This window comes from Lissotriton helveticus, chromosome 1_1 (assembly GCF_964261635.1).
Source record: "Lissotriton helveticus chromosome 1_1, aLisHel1.1, whole genome shotgun sequence".
In the NCBI taxonomy this organism is placed as follows: Eukaryota; Metazoa; Chordata; class Amphibia; order Caudata; family Salamandridae; genus Lissotriton; species Lissotriton helveticus.
The window spans coordinates 829,369,812-829,387,293 of NC_136057.1; the positions used below are offsets into that span (position 1 = coordinate 829,369,812).

General features: G+C 47.9%; 1 protein-coding gene across 7 annotated transcripts in view; it reads right to left on the reverse strand.

Moving 5' to 3' along the window:
- C1_1H12orf75 (chromosome 1_1 C12orf75 homolog) overlaps positions 1–17,482 on the reverse strand; it is a 338,893-nt gene that overhangs the window by 113,297 nt on the left and 208,114 nt on the right. For 3 of the 7 annotated variants that reach the window (XR_013599065.1, XM_078655701.1, XM_078655686.1), the window contains exon 4: positions 14,343–14,435. Coding sequence is in view for 6 of the 7 variants with exons in the window: in XM_078655701.1 (XP_078511827.1) it covers positions 14,343–14,435 (93 nt within the window). In the remaining variant the exon portion in view is untranslated. Of the gene's footprint in view, positions 1–13,947; positions 14,251–14,342; positions 14,436–17,482 lie in introns of those variants that run through there. The other 4 variants (XM_078655710.1, XM_078655690.1, XM_078655685.1 and 1 more) reach the window with 3 other exon arrangements.

Consider the following 17,482-nt stretch of genomic DNA (forward strand, 5'->3'; position numbering starts at 1 on the left):
GCGCTATGCGTTGTAACGGTATGCGGAGTAAAAGTCGCGTTGTAATGGTCTGCGGAGTAATAGTATGCGTTATAACGTCATACATCCAGGTTTTATCACCTGTTGTGCGTTTCCTCTGGATGGCATCTGTGATTCCTACGGGAACTGTAATGTAATGTAATGTAAAATAAATTTATAAAGCGCGTATGTCACCCGAAGGTCTCAGAGCGCTAGCAGATCCTCCAACACAGATACACAAGACAGAAGTATGGGCTGAAGCTAAAAAAGCCAGGTTTTTAGATGCTTACGGAACCTCAAATGATTGGGTTCTGTCCTAATCTGGAGGAGCAGAGAGTTCCAGGCTTCGGGGGCTGTTTTACTAAATGCCCTATCGCCATTTCTGACCGTGCGTACCCTAGGTACAGTTAGGAGTGACTTGCTTGAGGATCTGAGTGACCTAGCCGGGTTGTGGGATTTAAGCTTTTGTTCAAGGTATGTTGGTCCATGTCCATTGATGGTTTTGTGGACTAGGCAGCATAATTTAAATTTTATGCGCTTCTTTATTGGGAGACAGTGCAGAGTTTTTAAACAGGGCAGTGACGGGGTGCGAGGGGGAAGGTTGAGCACCAGTCTTGAAGCAGTATTTTGCAGGACCTGTAGACGGGCCAAAAGAGTAGCATTTATTGAAGACAGTAGCGAATTCCCATAGTCTATCCGGCTGACAATGAGTCCCTGCACAATGGGCATGCGTGATGAAAGGGGGATCCATTTAAAGATTTTCCTCAGACTGCGCATGAGGCCGAAGCTGGTGTTGACTACTTCATTGATGTGTTCAATCATGGATAGCTTGTTGTCAATTATTACCCCAAGATTTCTAACTGAAGATTTGGGAGAAGGGCAAGGACCAAGGGAGACTGGCCACCATTCTTCAGACCAGATCTTATTGGCCTTTCCAAAGAGCGCGATCTCCGTTTTGCTTGCATTCAGCATCAGGAAGTTATCTGTCATCCAGTTATGAATGTCAACCATGCAGTTTTTGAATTTCAGTTTGGTTTCCTCTGGGTCCTGATTGATTGTAATCAGTATTTGGGTGTCATCTGCGTAGGACAAGGTTCCAAACCCGTGTGCTCGAATCACCTTTGCCAGGGGGGATACATAAAGGTTGAAAAGAGTGGGGCTCAGTATTGACCCCTGTGGGACACCCTTGTCGTTGTCGTGGTACCTAGAGGAGTGGGTGCCAACTTGGACCTTAGACCGTCTGTTGGTCAGGTAGCTTTTTATCCAGAGTAACGCAGAGCCTTCGACACCAACCTCAGCAAGACGTTCTAGAAGAATGAGGTGCGAGATGGTGTTGAAGGCTGCGGACAGGTCGAGTAGGACAAGTATGGCGGACTGATTTGCATCATCCAGAGTCATTCTAACATTGTCGACAATTTCGAGCAGGGCGGTTTAGGTGCTGTGGAATGCCCTGAACCCCGATTGGGATGAGTCCAGGAGTTTGTTAGTCTCAAGGTGAGTTATGAGTTGTTTGTTTATCAGTGACTCCATGACTTCGCCAAAAAGAGGCAGGAGGGAGATGGGACGATAATTCGGGAGTAGTTTGGGGTCGGCTGCTTTTTTTTGTTAGAATTGGTCTTATTATGGCCTCCTTCCAGTGCAGGGGGACGGAGAAATGCAGTAGGGACTGATTCAGAACTTTAGTTAGGTCGGAGACCAGGACAGGGGCAATTTTTGCTAGAATTTAGGGGGAGGCTGGATCTCCCGGGGCTCCTGACTTCATTTTATACAGGGTTGACTCAACCTCTGTTTCAGAGCAAGGTGAAAATTACCTAAGTATGTTGATTTGGTTTTTTGAGTCCCTGTAGCAGTTGGTGGGTGGAGGTGTGGTCTGCGACAGAGGGGGAGGTTGGGGGAAAAGTTTGTGAATGTCATTGATTTTTTCATGGAAGTACAGGGCTACAGAGTCAACTCACTCTTTTGACTCATTGGGTGATTGCTGACAGGCAGTTGGATTAGTGAACTCTTTTACTATTTTGTATAGTTCTCTCTGTGAGTTTGCTGCCTGGGAAATCCTATTGCCTAAGTAAACTTTTTTTGCCATGGCGATATCTTTCATACAAGACCTATGTGCTGCTTTATAATGTTGCCTGATGTTTACGTCTTTGGTTTGACGCCATTTTCTTTCCGCTGTCCTGACCGAGTGTTTAATCTTTTCCAGATCCGGGGTGAACCACGCTGAGATCTTGGAGGGAGGCCTGAGTGCTCCGGCCGGGGCTAGATCTTCTAAAGCCAAGGAGATTGCAGAGTCGAGATCAGTTGCTGCACTGTTAGGATCGGTTTTACTAGAAATGATGGAAGGGGTAAAGTGGACAGCAAAGGAATTCAGGGTGCCACTCACTGAGAAGTTAAATAGTTAATGAATTCATCCCAGGCCGAGGGACAACCGACCATATAAGACGCGCTATCGCTGTTTTTGATGTCCATGCTGCCACGGGGGGGGGGACGGATGTCCATGATCCTCCTCAATGCAGAAAAAGCATTTGACCACGTGAAGTGGAGGTATTTATGGGGGGTATTGGAACGCAGGTGTTTTGGCCCCAAAAGTCTGAATGTGCTTAAGGCCATGTATAGGGAACTGGAGGCCAGAGTCCAGCTAATGGGAGAAAGCTCAGAGAAAATGTATATTACAAGGGGGACACGCCAGGGGTGTCCCTGCTCACCCATACTTTTTGCATTATATATTGACCCGCTGGTCCGGCTGATCCTGGGTTGCGTGGATATTAAGCTGGTAACTATTAATGGGTTTGAGACTAAACTATTGGCCTATGCCGATGACTTGGCAGTAATTACAAATAAACAAAAGAAATCCAACATGTGATGGGGAGGGCGAGTGATCAAATGGATATTGAAGCACTCAGTGTTTGTGAAAATACCCCTCACACACCAACAGGCCCCTTGGTGTCATGCTTCATCATCGGGGTCTTCGCACCCCTCTATCGGGATGCGGCGTGCTGCGACCAACGGCTACGTGGGAGCACTTCAGGTGTTGGCTATGTGTGGTGTACAGTGTGTGGGTTATGTTTATAAGTGAGTAGGGTGTGCGGTGAAAAAAAGTTAAAAAGTACCTGGCACTAGAGTGGTAAAGAAATTTTTTTTATTCTGTGCTCTGGCTGGTACCGTTAAAAGAAAGTGCAGGGCGAGGTCAGACCTGTTATATTAATGAACAGGACCTCTGGTGTGCTTTTGTGCCTACAGCGGTCTGCTAGAGGCACAATGACTTCTGAAGCTTGGTTTGTTGGCTTCATGAGCAAGAAGGGAACGTCGGGGTGTTGCTTCAATGGCTATAAAGTCAGGACACTCTGGTCACCGTCTTACCCCGCACGCTGCTCCGCTGTTGTGACAACTTCAGAAGTCATTGTGCCTCTAGCAGACCGCTGTAGGCACACTTAGCCGATTAAACTTTCACTTTTATGTAAATACACTTTTTATGTAATAGAAGACGTGAGTAGGGAAGGGTTTTGTGCCCCTGTCCTGAAGAAGGAGCTTATCTCCGAAACATGTCGACACAAAAGCACACCAGAGGTCCTGTTCATTAATATAACAGGTCTGACCTCGCCCTGCACTTTCTTTTAACGGTACCAGCCAGAGCACAGAATAAAAAAAATTTCTTTACCACTCTAGTGCCAGGTACTTTTTAACTTTTTTTCACCGCACACCCTACTCACTTATAAACATAACCCACACACTGTACACCACACATAGCCAACACCTGAAGTGCTCCCACGTAGCCGTTGGTCGCAGCACGCCGCATCCCGATAGAGGGGTGCGAAGACCCCGATGATGAAGCATGACACCAAGGGGCCTGTTGGTGTGTGAGGGGTATTTTCACAAACACTGAGTGCTTCAATATCCATTTGATCACTCGCCCTCCCCATCACATGTTGGATTTCTTTTGTTTATTTGTACATCATTGGAGCACAAATCCAACGATTGGCTCTACCTCCCCTCTGTGTTTTTGATATTGGCAGTAATTACCACAGAACCAGACTCGGCTATGGGCACACTCGTCGGGATTGCGAGAGAATTTGGCCGTTACTCAGGATATCGTCTGAATGAGAGTAAGACTCCGATAATCTGCACCAACAACATTACCAAAGCAGACTCGAGATATGTGGAATCGGCAGTCTATCTGGGAATTCTTGTTAACGCAGTGACAGACTTAATTCAGACCCCCCAGCATATAGCGGCATGGATTCGCACATTTAGCGGCACAAATATGTAAATTTAGCGGCACAAATATGGAAATTTAGCGCCATTTTCGCGGCACTTTATTTTACTCATAATCATTCATTTTCAGCCTTAAACCAATGGAAACTCTTTTAGCAGAGTATTCCACTCTGAATAGGCAACTAACTATCCATTGGATGTCGGATGGAGGATAGCAGTATAGAGCATAGGAGGTTTTCGAACAGATAGTGCATGTTCTTAGGACTGGTAAGTGCACTTTTATAGATCATAAAACATCCAAGGCCTGATTCACAAATAAAGTACTGAATATGTAATAGTAGATTTGCACCTATGTACAAGTGTAGATGTATAGCTTTTCTGAATTCTGTCAGGCACATGCTTCCATGTGTATTTCTGGAAAGATCAAGTGGCATTCCCAGCAGGATCCTATCCCTGCTGTGCAAATTTCTCATAGTGAAGAACTCCACACAGAGAAACCCTTCATCTAAATCCCCACTAAATCTAGGGGTGATCTAGACCCTTTACACCCTGGAAAGGTGTTTACTCCAGCCCTGAGCTGCAGTAAAAATCAACACTTTCCAGGGTGAAAAGCGGAGGAAGAGGACTTTGTGAATGTCAATAAAAAGACATGTTTCCGGGTGTTCACAAACTTCTGTGACTGAACATTCCGCTTCCTGTGGCGTGTCTAGGTGTGCATGTGTGTGTGTTTGAGGTCTTGCACACAGGGAGTCATGATGGGAAAGTGAAATGCCATGGTATAGTTGGCAAGCGGTGCCGTGTCTTGGGTGATTGACACATTTAATATGCCCTTTATTTTTTGCTAAGTTCATTTTGGAACCTGGGCTGTTTTAAAGCCAGTTCTAAACAATTAGGTTGCAAAAGTGGGTATTTTCTAATAATGATCTTATTTCATGGACATAAATAACTGCTTTGTTCTACTCGTGATCAAATGTCACTCACTGAAAACATGAAAGTGTCAAACTTAAGCAAACTAAAAACTTAACATGTGATAATTGTGCCGTGATCTGGAGGGCGTATCTGAACTGCTCCATCCAATTCTGGATGACAGATCGGAATATTGAGCCAAGGCCTCGAGTCAATACACCCAACTCACAAACTGGAGATAAAGCTGAACTAGCACAGGTACTCATGGGCACAGGTTTAGATTGCAGACTTTAGGCTTCTCACGTTGCACCAATCACAGGATTTCAGGCGTTCTCCAAGAAAGATTTTGTGACTGCTGCTTCATGTATTGACATAGATATGAACAATGCAAAACTGTATGCAAGGATCAGTTGCAGGCTGTCCAATATTTGTGCAATAGCACATGTTTTTTCAGGCGAAAAAACAATTTTCCCGAGAAGAAACTCTTTCCTCTAATCACACAGTGTGTATCTTTTCTGTGCCCTTTCCACCTGGAGAGGGGTTTACTACGCCATTCGCAGCAGCAAACATGCGACCATTGAAAGGGTCGGAGGTTACTAACTGATGTGATTGTGGGCATTCACAAACCTACAAAGAATAAAAAATACGAATTCTTCCTCCCATGGGTGGGATTTACTCCCTTAAAATACCTTTTGTGGATATCTTGCACTTGTAAAATCAAACCATGTGTGCCCCCTACAATGTACCTTTACAAGTGCCACTGGCTTTGTGAATCAGGTCCTGTATCTGCATCGCTGTCTCAAGGTCTGGATTCTATGTCAGGACCGGAGGCTTCAGATTATGCTTTTCTTCCTTCGCTTTAATACAAATACACAAAACACAGCAGCCTTAGAAAAGCTCAAATCCATGTTTAAAACTGTAGGAAAACTTGAAACCAAACAATTTTTCTGTAAGAGTCTGTAATCCAACGAAACTACAGCTCCCATGAGCCTCTCAGTCTTAGTCCTTTCACTCTGTTCAGTCCCAGTATGATAGCCAGTCCCTTCTCGACCTTCCTCCTCTTTCTTCGCTGCTCCCGCAGCAGTCAGTTAAGTGCAATATTTCTCTCTTGATATTTGCTGTTTTTGCCCGTCTGGGGGTTAGACGGGGGTTTGTGAGGGCTCTGTTTTGCTTCTGTGCCTTTTTCTCTGCAGAGCCCCTGCCGCGGGAGCGTTTCTCGCTCCTTTCGCGGCGTTTGTCCGGCATCAGTGCGGTGTTATTATTGACCGCCAGAGGGCGCCCGTTCGTCTCGCCTGCTCCTCGGCGCGCTTCCCCTCACTCTGAGGAGACGCGCGGAGGAGCCGGCCGGTCACGGAGCTTTGCCCTCTCCACCCCTTGACGCCCGGTGCTCCGGGTCTGTATCTGGCCCGGAATTTGCTTTGTTGACGCCCTGTGGGGTCTGTACAAGCGGCGGAGACCGCGTAAATAGCCGACTGGCATCTGCACGTTGTTAACGCTTACTGTGTGGTGACGCGCTGTTGGGGGTGGATCGGCCCGGTCCCATTGTGGAGGGTCGGCGCGTTGGGGGCTCTAACGTGCAGCCTACATTGCCAGTGTGCTCCTGGCCCAGAAAAGTTATTGCAGTCCGAGTTTGTCTGCCCATATTGCTTCCCTGACGCCCTCTGTGTGAGAGGGTCTGGTGCTGAGTGCTAGGATAGTCATGGATCAAGGGGATTATTTTGAGGAACCCCACTCCTATCTACAGGATGAGGAGTTTTACCACGCGGTCGACAGCTCTATCTACCGCTGTGTGACTGAGGTAGTGGGTCCCATGGAGGACCGCCTGTCTGCGCGCATTGTGGAAGAATGCGCCAAACTGGCGCAGGGCCATTTGGGGGCGCCTACTGGCCCCCCTGGCCCCTCAAGTGAGGGCCCCTCCGCGCCTAAGAAACCCTGCAGGGAGGGGGCTCGGGAAGTGGGGCAAGGGGTGGACAGAGGCGCCTTTGAGCGTCTCAGAGACGCTTTCTTGGCCAAGGCGACTGCTGCCCCCCCCGCACCACTTTCGGACCCTGAACCTTCTGTGGTTTCGGACACTGCGCCCCCGTCTCCGGGACTGGACTCCCCTGATACTGATGACGACGGGGAATCGGTCCGCTCTTGGCGCCCCTCGGGCTCGGCCGCTGAGTTGCCCCGGGACAGTTCCGGCATGCTGGACCCGGATGAGATCATGCATCCGCGGTCCGCGGCCTGGACGCCGGGGGACTCGGTGGCAAAGTTCGTGGCAGGTCGCCTGCGTAAGCCTTTAGAGAAAGAAGCCAGGGGTTGCCTACGGGGGGAATGCCCAAGGCCCTCTTTGGAGGGTAAGGTGGCCATGACGCCCGAATTGGACGCGAAAATGGCCACCTTCCTCGCCAAATTTATGAAGGACCCACGTAAGGGCATCGACCGCTCCTGGCGGTCATGCCAGGATAAGTTGTTGGATGCTGTAGGGCCCGCCACGAAGATCCTTGACATGGCGGAGGAGGCGAAAGCTAATGGCACGGTGATTTCCCCTGAGGTCTTGTCTAATTGGGCGCAGAGGGTAATCATTTTTTTGGGTAACGCCAACTGCGCCCTGTCTACCGAACGTCGCAGGTCCCTGCTTATCAAGCTGGACCCGAAGCTAGGCGATTTGGCTTCTTCGGAGGCAGGGGCGGTCGCCCAGGGCGGCCTCTTTGGCGAACCTTTTATTAAGGAGCTTGGCAAATTTGTGTCCACGTTTACTTCACTGGACAGAGCGCAGACCAGCATTAAGCGGGTATTCCACCAGCGTTTTTCCCAAGGGGCCGGTCGGGGCAGGGGCCGCCCGACCGGCCGTGCAGGGCAACAAGCCAACGGTAGAGGGCAAGGCTCCGGCAGAGGCCAGTACCAGACCTCCGCCAACTTCAACAACTTTTACCCCACGAGGGGGCAACGCTTTGGCGGTCGTGGCTACCGCAAGAACCCTGGACCCAATAATGCCAACGGTAAGTGTACGGTCTTCGGACCAAGTTCTTATGGGGGGCAGGTTGGCAGCCTTTTACGAGGAGTGGGCGCTGCTCACTGCAGACGCCTGGGTTTTGCAAACCGTACGGGGTTTCCACATAGACTTCTACGACCGACCAGTTCAGGTGTGGCCCCCGCGGCCGATTATTTTCTCAGAGTCCGACGCGCGTTTGATAGACGAAGAGGTCTCGGAGTTGCTCCAGAAAGGGGCCATTCGCCTATCAACGCGGCATCCCGCTGGTTTCCTCAGCAACCTCTTCCTGGTAGACAAGACGGATGGGGGCAAGCGTCCGGTGATCAACCTCAAGGAATTCAACGGTTGGTTGGTCTACCGTCACTTCAAAATGGAGGGGATTCACCTCCTCCGGGATGTGCTTCTAGCACGGGACTGGATGGTGCGGTTAGATCTGAAGGACGCTTATTTGGTGGTACCCATTCATCCTCCCCATCGGCGTTTCCTTCAATTCTGCTGGAGGGGCAGGGTGTTCGAATTCACCGCCCTTCCCTTCGGTCTTTCCTCGGCCCCTTGGTGCTTCACGAAGGTGCTGCACCCGGTGGTGGAATTCCTGCGAGCTCAGGGTATTCGGATGATCGTCTACCTGGACGATATTCTTTTCATGGGCCAGTGCCCGGTGACCTTGACTGGTCAGCTCCAGCAGGCGGTCCAGCTTCTCCAGCGGCTGGGTTTCGTCATCAACGAATCCAAGTCGGTTCTGGTTCCGTGTCAGAAGATTACCTTTCTAGGTTTCGTCATAGACTCCGTCGGAGCCTCCCTCAGTCTTCCCTCGAAGAAGATGGCCAAGATCAAGCATGCGCTACGCCAGACGATTTCCAAAGATCGGACTTCTCTGCGCCAGGTGGCCAGAATAGTGGGACTTCTGTCATCCTCTATTCAGGCGATTTTCCCAGGGCCGTTGCATTACAGAGCGCTACAGCGCCTCAAGGCCCAACACCTCCGACGGGGCATGTCCTACGACCAGATGGTACCCCTCTCGGAGGACGTGAAGGAGGAGATGTCCTGGTGGCTCTCACACATGGAGGCCTGGAATGGTCGGGCGATCTTCGGGTCGGTCCCGGATCTAGTGATAGAGTCCGATGCGAGCAGATCCGGATGGGGTGCTCGTTGCGGGGAGTTCTCCACCGGAGGCACTTGGTCGTCCGAAGAACAACGGTTGCATATAAACTGTTTGGAGCTTCTGGCAGGGTCCTTCGCGGTCCGCTGTTGGACCAAGGATTCAGTGAAATCCTGCGTTCTTTTGAAGATGGACAATGTCTCAGCGGTTCGATACGTCAACCACCTGGGAGGCCCCCGCTCCAAGGCTCTAGCAGACATGGCGAAGGAGTTCTGGGATTATTGCCTCTCTCATCACATATCGGTGACGGCAGAATACCTGCCGGGTCAGGCCAATCAGGTAGCGGACTGGCACTCCAGGCACCTGAGGGATGCCAGTCAGTGGATGTTGAACGTCCCGGTCTTCCAGTGGCTGAATACGCACTGGGGTCCGTTTTCGGTGGATCTGTTTGCGTCTCGGCTGGACCATCAGCTTCCGAGGTTCTTCAGCTGGCGGCCGGATCCGCTCGCGGAAGCCACGGACGCGTTCCTCCAAGATTGGAGCCAGGAGAGGCCTTACGCGTTTCCTCCGTTCTCGATGATTGTGCGGACGGCGGCCCAGGTGCGCCGTCAGGAGGTGGAGATGGTGTTGATTACGCCACTCTGGAGGTCTCAAGTCTGGTTTCCAGTTCTTCTGGAACTTTCTTGGGATTTTCCAATCCTACTCCCCCAGTTTCCTCACCTCTTGCTGAATCCACATCGGGAACATCACCCTCTCATCATGAGGGGCTCTCTCCGCCTCATGGCATGGAGGCTTTCCGGAAACGGTGGTCACTCCCGGGCCTTTCGGGATCGGCTGAGGGCTTGCTCTCCAAAGCCTGGGCTGATAGCACGGCGAAGCGCTACAAATCCGCTTGGCTTAAGTGGATGCGTTGGTGTTTTCGAAGGGACCTGGGTCCCGTGGTCGCAGGAATCGTTCCGATCTTGAACTTTCTAGCCGAATTGGCATCTAAAGGCCTTGCCTATAGGACGATTAACGCAATGCGTTCAGCAATCTCTGCGGGTCATCAACCTGTGGAGGGTTCTTCAGTAGGAGAACATCCTTTTGTCTGCAGACTCTTGCGGGGAGTTCGTCTCTCCTTACCTCCGGAGCCCCGATATTCGGTCCTTTGGGACGTGAATGTGGTCTTGAATCTGTTCCTGTCCTGGCAGGCTAACGCTTATTTGTCTTTGAAAGAACTTTCAGCTAAATTGGCTATGTTGCTCTGTTTAGTTTCTTGCCGACGTGTGTCGGATGTCCGTGCCCTGGATGTGTCAGCGCGCGTGTTTTCCCCGGACGGGGTCACTTTTTCAGTGGGACGTCGCACAAAGTCTGCGTCACGCACGATTTCGTACCCAGCCTTTGTGGACACTCCCAAATTGTGCGTCGTGCAATGTTTGAAGGCTTATGAAGACATGACGCTAGATATTCGCCCTCCGGGCGAACGACAGTTACTAATTGCCTTGCGAAAACCACACAGAGCAGTCTCTTCCCCCACCATTGCAAGGTGGGTGCGTTGGGTCATGCAGGAGGCAGGCATTGACACCAAGCGTTTGAGCTCACTCTGCCAGGGGAGCTATGGCTTCTAAGGCGTTTTCGGTGGGAGCTCGTTTGGAGGACTTAATGCGAGCGGCGGATTGGTCCTCGGATTCCACATTTAAGAGGTTTTATTTTAAACCGGTGGTGGATTTGGCCCAATTGGTGGTGAGTAAGCTTTGAACTAGCATAATCTGAAGCCTCCGGTCCTGACATAGAATCGAAATTTGCCTAGCTTATGTAACGGTAAGTTTCAATTCTATTAAGGACACGGAGGCGAGGATTATCCCACCCTAGTGTTCGGTAGTGCGAACCCGCCCGTATCTCAGTAAGTAAACTGTTTTCCAGCTATACGTTGTACATGCTTTAATGCCAGTTCCTGATGATGTTTTTCTGTTTGCATGCGATCAGTGGAGTGGTCGATGTTTCCCTTACGCTGTCGTTTTTTCTGATAGGAAATGACGGTTCCAAACAGGACTAATGCGGAATGTGCGTAACCAGCGCGAAGAAAGAGGAGGAAGGTCGAGAAGGGACTGGCTATCATACTGGGACTGAACAGAGTGAAAGGACTAAGACTGAGAGGCTCATGGGAGCTGTAGTTTCGTTGGATTACAGACTCTTAAAGAAAAATTGTTTGGTTTCAAGTTTTCCTACAGTTTTAAACATGGATTTGAGCTTTTCTAAGGCTGCTGTGTTTTGTGTATTTGTATTAAAGCGAAGGAAGAAAAGCATAATCCTCGCCTCCGTGTCCTTAATAGAATTGAAACTTACCGTTACATAAGCTAGGCAAATTTCGATTCTACTTCGGTCGCGTCGAGTCCACTTAGAAGGCCTTATCATACGCACTGTGATGTGTACAGTTTTGCACCGATATTCGTGACAAGCAAGCTCCTTCACTTCTGCTATTCAGGAAGGAACTGAACATCTTCATCTTCAAACCACCCCACATCCACATGCAACCCTCTATACGACAGGGCATACTTCATAAGCCCCCCCCTTTCCTACCTGCACCCTCTCCTTGAGATCACAAGCTCTTTTTACAGTTTGTGCGCTACTGCAAGCAGTTCAGCAAGTTACAAAATTACTCACTTTTACCGGAGGGCACAATACACTTAGACCAATCCTCACAAACCATCCCTAAAGCACCAACAAAATCGTAGGAGCTGCCTGCAATGCATGGTGTTCGATCACGACCTCCCTCACCAATCAAACCTGGTCCGTTAAAAAAAATAAAAATGCCCTTTTGTAAAAAAAAAAAAAAAAAACCAAAAAAAAAACCGCTGCATTTTTACAAAAGTGCCGATTTCGCGGCACACCGCGAAATCGTGAAATCCTGGAGGGTCTGATTAAGGATAACTTTACTACACTGTTAAAATCAATTACGATAGATTTCAAAAGAACTGATGCATTACACCTGTCCCTAATAGGGAGGTCTAATGTATTGAAAATGACCATGTTTCCCAAAATCCTTTATTTGTTCCGTGCTATCCCGCTTATAGTAGAGGAGGGTTTGATAAAATCAATTGAAGCAATTTTTATGAATTTTATATGGCAATACGGTAAGATTAGGCGATCATTGAAATTCAGGTTTCTTCCACAGGAACAAGGAGGATTAGGAATCCCTAACGTCAGGTTTTATCAGTGGGCAGGTTTGTTAACCCAGATGGCAATACTATTTGATCCAGCCACAAATGTGGCCGATACGCCCTGGGGTAATCAAAATCTCCCCTCTATATATGAATTGTTATTGGGCAGAGAGACTGTGAGATTACTATTAAGGAAAATAGACCAACGGTACTTCAAGAAAATGCGGTACAAGGTTATATGCAGTGCATGGGGGGTCTGGAAACTTGTACAAAAGTCATTGGCAATCCTGAACATTAACTGTCATATGCCACTGTGGAAATCTAGTATCTTTCCACAGCTTAGCAATGATGGAATATGGAAATGCTGGGAGCAGCAGGGAATTAGAACAGTAGGAGATGTTATGGAAGGGAATGCTGTGCTGAGTTTTGAAATTATCCAAGAGAGATATGGCATCTCCACTAACCAAAGGTTTAAATTTGTTCAGGTCTCCCAAACGTTAAAGGCCAAGAGGCCCTAGATCTCCCCTGGAAATAGAAGCAATCTACTGGACTATCTGTTAAATGGCGGTAGGAGGATCAAAATGCTATATAGGGTATTAATGACTGGGATCCAAAATGATCTGGAAAAATGCGAGGTCTCTTGGGCCTCGAAACTGGGTGATCCAGATGTGGATTTGGACAAAGCTCTCCAACTAGATAAAGTATTTTGCTCCTCGAATTTAAGAGCACAACACTTCAAGACACGGTTTAATCTATACTATACGCCTGCTAAATTATATGAGTGGGGTAAAAGGGAAGACAACAGATGCCCTAGATGTCTAAAAGGGCCTGTTAACTTACTACATACGTTTCACCAATGTGAGAAATTAAATGTAATCAGAGGGGAAATTGAGACATTCTGGGAGGGGCTGCTAGGTTTGAAGATTAATCTAACCCCTACCCTAATGATATTAGGAAGTTATAGTAAGTTAGGGCTGAAGAATGAGACCGAAGCCTTTGTGTTTGTTTCTGTTGCAGTCCTGCGTATCCTTATATCAGCAGGATGGAAGGATAAGGTTGCACCATCGTTCCAGATGTGGCTGACCAGACTTCTAGGGATACACAACATCGAATCCTTCCTATATGAGCATAAGGGCAGGAAAGCACGGGAGATCGGGCCAACTATCTGGGCTCTACTAAAGACCTGGAGGGATTCACGAATATAAAATAAAAGCAGGCAGATAAACCCTGACATGAATTAGTACAGTATAACGTTCTCTTTTTCTGTACCCTGGGACAGGAGATACTATTTATCGTATGTACATATGTATAATAATTGCTGTGTAGAATAGTTTTTATCACTATTATGAATGTGTATTGCGTATGGGGTCAGGAGATATTATTTATTGAATGTATACATAATGTCGGTGTATAGAATTATGCAATATCAAAATTATCTATTTTTGCTTTGTACCAGAAAATTCTCAATAAAAAAAAGGAGCATGGATTGGATACAGAAACCAGGTCGGATACGTTTTCCTTTTAGCCTAAGGGCCGGATTTAAATCTTGGTGAATGGGTTACTCTGATGACGGATACCACATCCACTGAGATATAAAGCTCATAGTATATAATGGGTGAACCTGCTGGAATTGGAACCTGTGACCTTGAGGTCAATCACAGGTCCCTACTGTGGACGCATTAGTCCACTAAGCCATCAGACCTAGCTTAATGTTACGAGGAAATGTTAGGAGGAGTATATTTTATCAATCAGAGCCAACGGTCCACAGACCCTTGGGGGAGCCAAGACACAACAGAGCAGATGCCACCAGCTAGGTACAGAGCATGCTGGGCAATTGCAGGAAAAGTCTTTTGTAGCTTATTGTGCCCCTGTTGCTTGAACAGGAGGTCAGCCTTATGACTTTTGTGGTCCACTTCTTTGTCCTTAAATACAAAAGGGAGAGTTAAAAAACAAAAAAAAGAAAGAGAAGTTAAATAGTTCACAAAGCCATGGGTGACGCAGAAGAGATTCTCACCTTACAGAGATGGTAGTCTTAGAAGAGAGTTGATGTTTGTTGGGTGGACATTCTGCAAAAGATTTCACTTCCACTTTCCGCCTGCCAGCTCTTCTGTGGAGAACACAGTACTTCACTTTACCATATTAAATTCGGTATCGGTTTTCAACAAGAAAGGTATACGCTAAAAACTGTACATTTAATATTTACATGTAATTCTTTTCGTCAACTTTAGCACTTTCAATTCTGGGAACAAGGTCCCCATACCCGCCCTAATTGGAAACAGTAGACACATGAATTCACCTATCAGCATCCATTATATGGGGTTGACTGATCATTGCCTGGATCTGATTAGGGTCAACTTGCTAGAATGGAGGAACTTATGAGAACGCATCAGTTTGATCCATTTTAGGCAAAGGTTTTCAACAAGGACATGTCTTCTGGGGGTGTGGCCTAGCAAGTGGCAAGATGGCTGCACAGACTCCGAGATCCAAACTTCCAGGAAATTCTAGTTAAAACCAGTGGTCGAAGTGGGCAGGATTGGAGGTGCGCGGCGTGCCCATACTGTTTTTGATTTAAGGAAAACAGTTCCGGTACTTTATGAAAATATAACCTTCTTGGGACAGTTAATTCAGAGCCTTAAAATGCTTCAGCTTAAGTGGACGAAAGGGAGTCTCCTGTGCTGTGAAACCAAGGGAGGCGCAGACAGCTAAAAAAGCCTCCTTGGCTGGGTGCCTGCTACCTGAAAGAATTGTAAATGTGCACAACTGGTCAATCTGCATATGCAAAGGGTGCTTGAAAGACGGTAATTGCTTCAATTCTGTGGCTTTCTGGTTAACCCTGAGCGTAGTCTACATAGTAGCACGTGAAGTGCACTACGCATGCTACGCGAACTGCGTGGTGCGGTAGGGAAAATGCTGTTCGCACTGATTGCACAGTGCCGGATGCTTGTCCACACTGTGCAATCATTGCAAACGGCATCTTGCACAGTGCAAGCGGTCGTTTTCTGCCCCTCAAGTAGATTTGTACTCAAGCGGCAGCTTTCTCAACGCGGAATGGTAGTTTCTCATCGCGAGTCGTCGCGAGCATACGCGACCACTTGCGATAAGAAACCTGACCTCTCCGCGTTGAGAATCTCACCGGGGGGTTTATTTTCCCCACTCGCGATCGGCTACTTGATGTTGCTGATCGCGAACGAGGAAAGAGTCTCGCTGGGATGTTGATTTTGCTTGCTTGCGGTCGCCAACTTGACGCTGAGGACCACGAGCAAGCAAGAAATGCCTGCTACGCTACACGTTTTTGCATTGTGCTAGGTGCAATTTGCGTAGTGCTTAGTAGCGCAAACTATGCAGGCTCCGCAAGCATAGTGCAGTCCTGCACCCAGGGTTATTTCTGGTTACAAAGACCTCTGCAGTGCATCAATTAATTTAATGAGGTTTCACAATGTACGATCGTGTATTTCCCACTGATTAACTTAACTACATTTAAGCTGTGCCATCGAAAAAAGTTACAGAATATTTTGTTTTTTAGCCACAGCTTTGACCCCACCCCACACTTACTCACCCTGCCCCCATTGTGCACAGCATCAAAGTTCACTTACTTTTTTAATGCACTTTGGCTGCTGGTTAAAACATCCTGTATGTGGACATGAGTAACTGGGTCAATCTATGTCTAGCACCTCAGGAGGGTGCATCCCCTTCTCAGCCCAGCCCATGACTGGAGAGGAGCCATCGGAGCTGTGCACTCAGAGGGGTCAAGCCTCTGTAGGACCTGGTCGTCTCACACAGAGCTCCGACGATCCTTGATTGTAAGTGACTGGGGAGCCGCAAAGCCAAGAGCATAGAGGAGAGCGTATATGCAAAGCTTGGCAGCTCGAGCATAGGGCTATGAAGAACCAGACTGTAGGAGAATGCAGGAAGGTTTCATCCCCTCTACCCTGAAGTCAGGAGGCCCCTTTTGAGAGGCCCCAACTGCCCCTGGAGAAGCAGTGTACCAAGCCAACGGATGCAGAATGTGAACTCCCCACCTCATAGCCTAGCATTAAGGTGGGAGCGATGGGCTTCGGAAAGAATTCAGGTGGAAGGTGCTGGTCACGGTGGTGAGCACCTGTGTGCTGGACAGTGTTTTCCTTGGGAAGTAAGGTGTGTTGTAGTTGAGATAGTTGGACCATACCTCACCATTGTTGGATTGTGCCACCTGATTTGGTGATTGGGGTGGCGAACTTGCCATGGGGATGTGCTGAAGGTGGCAGCATTTAGCTTTAACATTCTCATAACGAACTCTGAATATGATGTTGTGCATCCCTGGCTGAAGTCACTTTCCGACTGCCTCCTCTCTGGGTGCCCAAGCTTTATACAATACATTTTTGACCACTGTGAAGCTACAGGTAGGACCTGTCTGCAATCATCATGGCTGGAAGGAGACGAAGCTCGGTATATGGGTGTACGTGGTATATTCACGGAAACGGCTAGTGTTGTAAGTGGGCTTACGATAGAAGGAAATACCCCTTGACACGGTGGAAAGGTGGTATGAGGGGCCTTGGCTACCACCTGTCACTCCGTGTATAAAAATCTTGAAGTCCAGTGAGGTGAATTCAGACATCGAGCCCTGACAAATTTCCCTTACAGAGGATATAGCAATGAAACATGTTGGCCTGTCTTGCATTGGTTTGCAACATGCAGTTATTTTTAAACCTTGAGTAAGCTCACGATCTTGAATAAAATTGGCACGACGTACATGTGAGTCTTAACTCAATTTTAATTGGAGATATATTTAATCTCATACACATTACGGGGTCTTTCGCTTTTTTCTCTTTTTTTCTATTTGTTGATACACACATTATTTTCACCTGTGATCTCTGTACTTGACTTTTTCTTTTTCCTTCCTATAGGCGAGAAAGTTACCAATGATGAGAAACGTGGGCAAAACTGGTGAGAACCTACCAGTATCTCTTCTGCGTAGCACACGTGAGTGACTTTCTCACCTTTACACAATTTATTGTTTTTTTATACACCTTTTCAGTAGGGGGTAGATTTGTAAGGAGGTGACGGACAAACTGATGGTTATAAAAATAAATGTGGGCATTTAGGACTGGATAAGACTGGTTAAATTATTGAGACCAGCAGGTGGGTAGAGCCAGTTACCCCCCACTGCCAGTCCTA